At 39.3% G+C, this 8250-nt stretch overlaps 1 protein-coding gene across 2 annotated transcripts in view; it reads left to right on the forward strand.

Annotated features, from left to right (window-relative positions):
* Positions 1-5620, forward strand: part of LOC124545671 (AH receptor-interacting protein) — a 187474-nt gene extending 181854 nt beyond the window's left edge. Inside the window, exon 6 of one of the 2 annotated variants that reach the window (XM_047124628.1) lies at positions 1147-1961. In XM_047124628.1, coding sequence (XP_046980584.1) covers positions 1147-1295 — 149 coding nt within the window. In that variant the 3' untranslated portion in view covers positions 1296-1961. Of the gene's footprint in view, positions 1-1146; positions 1962-3354 lie in introns of those variants that run through there. The other variant, XM_047124621.1, reaches the window with a different exon arrangement.
* Positions 5621-8250: the final 2630 nt, after the last annotated feature.

Below are 8250 nucleotides of genomic sequence, written 5' to 3' on the forward strand. Positions count from 1 at the left end.
CATCTAAATATGTCTTTCTAAGTTGTAGAACAACATGAGCTGTAGGTATCCAAGCAAAGGAGCACATCACAAATAAAGATGTGGTGTCCTAATCCAGGGAAAGAATTGCTAGAGCTAGGCTGTTTATGAATTTGACAGAGCACAAAGAATGTGATGCTCCAGATTAAGTTTGTAGGCAAGTGTAATCTGAATTTTTAAGTTGTCTCAGTAACGTTAGGACTATTTACACTGATGACTCCAAGCAGAGACTGCTGAGATGAAAATCCGACAGTGTTCTCAACTCACCGTCAATAATCCAGAGCTTTACATCTTTAAGGCTGTGTTGCGAATGAGAGCAAATTAAGGCAGGAACTTCCTCTATGCCCAGACTCTTTCAGTACCCTTAAGAGTATTTAGCAAATGTACCTGATGAAAAAGATGGCACAGAATATACTTTTACATCATGGAGAGAAATAGATATGAAACGAGCAAACTGAAAGTGCAGACAAGAATACCAATTAGGAATACAGTGTGCTAGCACATCACACTTCAAAAAGAAAGCATATGTGTCGGGGCCACAAGCAAACATATTATGTTGGGTGTAACCCACTGCAAGGTCATGGCAAACATAATTCCAGAAACTCATGATGGAGAAAGTGTTTATTTATGAGGGTAACAATAGAGCATACCCTGTGATGTATGTCTCTCTCTTGCTGGGAGAAAAGTGCACCACAACTTGACTAGTTGTGTACTGTTTTGAGAACAAAAGAATGGAAATTTGTTTTGCTAGTGACCCACCATCTATTTTGAGAAACTATGAGTTGAATATACAAAACGTTTTGTGTGTTTAACCTAACTGTTAGGTACGACCAGAATATTTTAATGGATTTCAGAACAGTTTGCTAATCCATGCCTCTGTGATGAGCCAAACCAAGTTTCTAGTAACAATTTTTTTAGAATTTTGAATGTTTTTCTTTTTAGTTTAAAACAACACACAAGTTTTATATAGTTCCTGAAAGTATAATACATGAGGTTTATTCAAATGAATCTTGATCAGTGTATCTGCCTTTTGCCTTACACATAAGGTGGCACCACATAACTGCGGGTATGGTGGCACCACCTATTGATAGAGAGACTGACGCATGCACACTGTTTGATGTTGCATAGCACCAGTGAGGTTTCATGCTGAAGAGAAGGTGGTCACACAAGTTATCGTCCACTGCCGAACATGCAGGCGAGTAAGCAGGAACAACAAGGAGAGATTTGATTTTTGGCGGCAGAGGGAGTTGGAGGCTGTGAAATGTATCGACGGATGAAGGCTGTGTACGGTGAGTACAGGAGTCATTCAGATCCTGTGGAACGGTGCAAATGGTTCCTTGAGGGGCACGAGGCCCGCCCACACAAGGCCAATGCAGTGAAGAAGACATTGCAACAGTTTTGGTGGGAAACGCTGGAGCATCCACTGCACAGTCCCGACCTTTCACTGTGTGACTTTCATGTGTTGGAGCTTTAAAACAAGCTATTCACGGACAGCGATTGGCAACGGACAATGAAGTGTGTGACTGGGTCCAGGCATGTATCGGCAGCAGCCTACTAGCTTCTTCAAGGATTGAATCGATCGTCTAGTGTTACAATGAAATAAATGTGCCATAGTTTTGGCGACTATTTTTGAGTATGTGTACTGTGTATAGCTACATTTTTGAGTTAATAAAATCGTTACTGCATTACTTTAGACTAGTGACGGGGTTTCATTTGAATGCCCCTTATAATTGGATGGATAAAACAGTCTACTCACCAAGCAGTGGTAGGAGAAAACACACATCAAAGGTAAGCTTCCAGATGCAGTGGCTACTCCTCTTGATACCGAGCGAGGTGGCGCAGTGGTTAGCACACTGGACTCGCATTCGGGATGACGACGGTTCAATCCCGTCTCCGGCCATCCTGATTTAGGTTTTCCGTGATTTCCCTAAATCGTTTCAGGCAAATGCCGGGATGGTTCCTTTGAAAGGGCACGGCCGATTTCCTTCCCAATCCTTCCCTCACCCGAGCTTGCGCTCCGTCTCTCATGACCTCGTTGTCGACGGGACGTTAAACACTAACCACCACCCCCACCGCTACTCCTCTTGGCAGACAGATTAAAGGGGAAGAAACAGGGATAACAGGAAAGGACTGATGACGTTTAGGAAATGGGGAGAGTTTTGAGAAGTCACCCAGAACCTCAAGTCATGGGAACTTGCCAGATGGGATGAGAAGGAAAGACTGATTGCTGGGGACCTCACCTTGAAGTATAAAAGTGGAAGATATGGTAATAAACATGACAGATATTACTGACAAAACATTGTGAAAGAGTTAATAAGAGCGGAAAGCTAAGTATCTTATACATGGTAGAGGTGAAGGGGGGACGGGGAGGGTGGGGGGGGTAGACAAGTCAGAAAATAATTAACATAAAATACAGCCAGCTGAGTTGTGAGACCTGAGGACTACTTGTAATGAAAGTTCCCATTCGCTGAGTTCTGAGAATCTGCTCTCGGAGGGAAAAATCCATATGGTATGTGTGGTGAAATAGGACTGAGATCATGAGTCATGACTGTCATGTTGTAGAGCATGCTCTGTTACAGGATACTGTGTGTTGCCAGTATACGCCCTCCGTCTATTTCTCTTCATCCTAACTGATAATGTGGTGTTAGACATACCAGTGTAGAAGGCTGAGCATTGTTTACGTAACAACTGGTACATGGTCCTTTCGCAGGTTGTTACAGCTGTTTTGCCACGTACAGAGACTGTCATAGGTAGTGGTTGGAGAGTGCGTAGGGCAAATTTTACAGAGGGTCAGTTGCAGGGACGGGAGCCATTGGGTAAGAAAAAGAAGCAGCATATGGTCCGATCAGGATATTGCAGAGATTGAGAGGGAAATGAAAAGCTGTTCTAAGTTGAAAAGGATGGCAACTGCAATATGTAAATAGTTAGTATGTTAAATGTGAACAGAAGTGCGTAGCTGACATCAGTAAGGATGAACTTAACATCAAGCAAACTTCCATATGGCAACCATGTCGTCAAGGTATCTAAACAAAATCAGGGGCTGAATGCTTATGAATCCCAGGAAAGCCCCCTCCAATCGAGTTACTAGCATTTATGTGTGAAACTGTACATATCTCGTATATCACATTATCTCACCATACTCAAATGATTTCAAAAACAATATGGCTACTTATGTCCCCAGATATCATGCATTTTAAACTCAGATCCATTCTATCCCATGTTCTAATTACAATTAAATAATTAGAGCCATCCTGTGTTTTCCATTGTTTGACTATTATGTTGTTCTTTGTAGTAAATGTGAGGATTGCTGTTGTTTTTTTTTTTGTTTGTTTGTAGGGAATGTGAAAGCTTTATTTAGAAGAGCAAAAGCTAATGTTGGAGCATGGAAGCCTTTCGAAGCAAGAGCTGATTTTCAGAGAGTCATAGAATTAGATCCATCCTTAACTTTGACTGTGAGGAAAGAACTGAAGTTACTGGATGAATTGGAACGGATAAAGAATGAAGAAGACAGAGCAAAACTGAAAGGAAAGATATTTTAATGTATTCGTGTATTAATTTTTGACTCCATTGTGACAATTAAGCTCGTCCTACACTGTTTTTAAAATACTACTTCTACTGTTACAATATACAGTACTGTCAAAACATTACTGTGATGGTAGGCCATTTAACTAATTCATTTTGCTTGAGTTTCAAATCTGTATTTGTCATGTGAAAGCTAGTGACACAAAGACATGTGGTTTAATTTCAAGTAAAATGTACAGAATGACCATTAAAATAATTATACTGCCAACAATTTGTAGTCAGCTAGGGTTGCCTTAACTCTGTCATTTACAAGCTTCATTCTGATGTTTAAATAAACTGAAAGAAATCCCTTCAGTAATTTCACTGTTGCTGTTTTGTAGTTAAGAGGTATTAATTTAGCATATATTGGTGTTCACTGTTTCAAATTCTGAGCCAAAGTAACAGCAAATTGGGGCTATATTGTTCGTTATTGTCATTTTCATTAATAATGGGTATTTTTATACTCTTAGGCGAAAGAAACATCAGATATTAAGTAATTTTGGTAACAAAGGAAGCAAATATAGTGTTAAGCCAGGGAATAGGGATTTATTTCTAAGAGCATTTTATACTGAGCAAATTCTTAGGAAAACAAAAAAATAAGTCGGTAGGCAGTCTTACATACAGCATGTACTAGAGACATGACTGCCACAAGTAAATGAAATAAAGGACTCTACAGAGCACTGTATTGTCTAACTTGGGCTCTTGAAAATATCTTCTCTTGGAAAGTAGCTTCGGTGGAAATTTCCTGTCTTCCAACACATGACTAGGAATGTATCAGTGTACCTTTCTTCTGCAGTCATTGCCGCCATTATTGACAAAAATGGAGCAGATATAGCTCCATTAATACAAGTCAAATTCAAGATGAAGAGTGCCTGAAATGTAAGAAATGAAATATTCATTCCAATGGGAAGTGTGTTCTGTGCCATGTTGTTGCAGAACTAGAGTAAGAAAGTAGTTCAAGAAAGGCAAAAACTAGTATTGAACTCTTGTCTTCGTCTGATCAGCAGTACAATGTACAATATCTCAGACAACTGTTACTTCAGTAAGAAAGCAGAAAAATGTATTGTGTGAGTCAAATAACTTACTATTACATAATTTGAAGGTGATTTATTATCTAAGATACTAGAAGAGACACATTAACATGTAAATATGATTTGCTGGCACAGAATGATTTTTAAAAAATGTAGTTTTCAAGCTCTACTCACAACCAGAAAAAAGCTGAAACATTGTCCTTGAAGCACACCTAAGAGCAATTGCAATCCTGATAACTCCACTCTATTCAACAAAAAGTGTGAAATGCGTGAGAAAAATAGTGAAAAATGGTACTCTGTGAATGAAGTGCAATACTGTGCACCACTAACTATGAACTTAAAATTCATCCATCTGTGAAAGAAAATAGGCAAGTCATCTAGATCAAAAGTGCACTGTGTGCCACCCCATTAACATGAGAACTATGTATATCGATAATTCTGCATATGGAAATGAATATTCATCGATATTGGAAGAACTGAGTACTGAAGACATATTTATAAGCAAAGGGTATCACTATCGAAATAAATAAGTAATAATTCTACTGGGGAAGACATATAAAAAGTGCTGTCACCAGTCTCAGTTCTCTTCAAAAAACCTTGTCCTTCCACACAGTAGCATGAAGGAAGTCTTAAGGCAGAGCCCATTTGTTTGGATTTGTGGATCTCTATGAGCAATTTTGGTACCCACTGAGGCAGAATTTTTGGTAGCATAATGTATCCGTGACTCCCTCATACAAAACTATTCAAGATATTTGCAGGAATTGGTCAGGCAAGTTCAGAGATGGTGTCACCTGTTCCATCAATTTTCTAGACAAGGTCATTACTCTCAACAGACCTACCACTCCTCTCTCCATTAGAATGTTTGTTCTCTCACTTTTAAAAAAATTGGGTCCATTGCCACACAACATCGTCACTCATAAAGTCCCCGTCATATAAAATACACAACTCATGATGAATGTATGATGCTGAAAAGTTTTGCACTGAAATAAACCTTATTACTGCTCGCTTTTTGTGGGATGTTTTATTATGACACTCATGTTTCGAGGTTATAACAACTGAATGTGCAAAAGAATAAGGTTCATACTTCCACAGCTAGAATTGGAGAACCTACAGATGTGACAATGGCAGCGCTCTACACACAAATTGTAGCATCATGCTGGAATGGTGGTTACTTTCCTAACCATCCGTATACTTTAAGATGTAAGTCTGAACTAGGTATGACATGTAAGATGCGGCCTCCATCTTAATTATAGAAACACAAAATTGATAATGTTAAATATATGCAGTTATGAGAAAAACAGTAAAGAGGAACAACATAATAAACCTGTGACACCACTGTCATAATAAAGTTGATAATCAGGAAAACTAAGGAAATGGGCCAGCTCTCTATTAGAACACTTGTGTGTAATGTTTTTGCACAATAATGTGCAGTCTCTTAAGAATACAGTTATTAAACTTAAGTATTGACTTCAAAACTTAAACTGCAGTGTGCTTTCAGTAATGAACACTGACTTAGCAATGCGGAACCAAAATTACGTATACCATTTGGTTATGAATTGCCCACCCACTACTGTGGCAAAAAATATTACGAACCTAATGTATAAGGTCATAGATGTAAGTGAACTGCGCATAGAGACAAAATTTGAAGCTGCGGCCATAATGTTGCCAAAATGTTGCTTCAGTATACTGCCACCCAAATCACAATGAAGGCTTGTTCTTTTAGTTGCTGGAGAGACTAACACACTTGCTACTTAAACACAAAGATTACAGAATATTAATATTTGCCGGTGTAATACGGACGTAAGATTTAAAAATAGAAATGTTAACCATTTCATAAATACATAAAGATCTATTAACATCTATTGCATAAATGACAAGCTCACAAGGCAGGCAGCATGCCTATATAATATAATACATATTTTTCATCTAAATGAGACAGAATTTGCCATCTTCAGACTATACATTGTGTGAGCACAAGAGGCTTAGACAAACTCTAGCAAGTAAAGTAACTGAAATTTCCAGTGTACATAGACAAAGTTAATGACTCAAATCAAACAATGGAAAATCCAGGATGGAATGTAACAATACCAGAGAAGGAAAGTTGCTATTCACCATATAGCGGAGGTGCTGAGTCGCGATAGGCACAATAAAAAGATTCACACAATTAAAGCTTTTGGCCATTAAGACCTTTGTCAGCAGTAGACACACACACACACACACACACACACACACACACACACACACACCAGCAGTCTCAGAGAGTTGAGACCACACTGCGAACAGCAGCATCAGTGCATGATGGGAATGGCGACTGGGTGGGGTTAAGGAGGAGGCTGGAGCAGGGAGGGCGAGGGATAGGATAGTATGGTGGGAGTGGTGGACAGTCAAGTGTTGCAGTTTAGACGGAGGGCGGGAGAGAAGGTGCAGACGGGGGAGAGGGTAAGTAGCGTAAAGGAGAGAAATAAAAGAAATTAAAAGACTGGGTGTGGTGGTGAAATGACGGCTGTGTAGTGCTGGAATGGGAACGAAGGTTGAGGGTTACGGGAATGTAGGATGTATTCCAGGGAAAGTTCCCACCTGCGCAATTCAGGAAAGCTGGTGCTGGTGAGAAGGATCCATATGGCACAGGCGATGAAGAAGTTATTAAGGTGAGAGTTATCATGTTTGGCAGCATGATCAGCAACTGGGTGGTCCACTTGTTTCTTGGCCACAGTTTGTTGGTGGCCGTTCATGTGGACAGGCAGCTTGTTGGTTGTCACGCCTGCATAGAATGCAGCACAAAGGTTGCAGCTTAGCTTGTAAATCACATGACTGGTTTCACAGGTAGCCCTGCCTTTGATGGGATGGGTGATGCTAGTGACCGGACTGGAGTAGGTGGTGGTAGGAGGATGTATGGCACAGGTCTTGCATCTAGGTCTATTACAGGGGTATGAGCCGTGAGGTAAGGGGTTGGGAGCAGGGGTTGTGTAAGGATGGACGAGTATATTGTGTAGGTTCGGTGGACGGCGGAATACCACGGTAGGAGGGGTGGGAAGGATAGTGGGCAGGACATTTCTCATTTCAGGGCATGACAAGAGGTAATTGAAACCCTGGTGGAGAATGTAATTCAGTTAATAACATATGTGGCTGCTTTCACAAGTGGCTCTGCATTTGTGTGTAAATATTATTTGGAACCTTTTACACTTAAATTAGCTTAATCCATGCAGAATCACTCTTAAAAACCTGTTATCAATATTACTTCACATTAAATGTTTAAATTTTGTTGTTGAAAATCAGGATGGCAGTGTTTGTTTGGAAATTTGTTGTTTGTTTTTGATTGAAAAATAACAATAGAAGTCTGTTTTTGGAATGAATGTGTTAAGAGCTTTTAATCAAAAATGTACATTGTCATACAATTTGATCATTACTGCTAAATTACAATTAGAAGGACTAATAAGAAAATGTTAAATTTCAAATAGGATGCACACTCTTAAGAATACAAATGAAGTATAACTAAATTTCGTGTTAGGTTTTAATGAAAAGGCATAAATAATAGTTCTTAAAATGAAAACAACTGAAAAATTTAAAACATAGGTTTAATTTCTAACTAGTAATTAACAAGTAATTTCCACAGGCACAATCTCCACTTGGTCAGCAAAAC

Source organism: Schistocerca americana, chromosome 1, assembly GCF_021461395.2.
Source record: "Schistocerca americana isolate TAMUIC-IGC-003095 chromosome 1, iqSchAmer2.1, whole genome shotgun sequence".
Taxonomy (NCBI): Eukaryota; Metazoa; Arthropoda; class Insecta; order Orthoptera; family Acrididae; genus Schistocerca; species Schistocerca americana.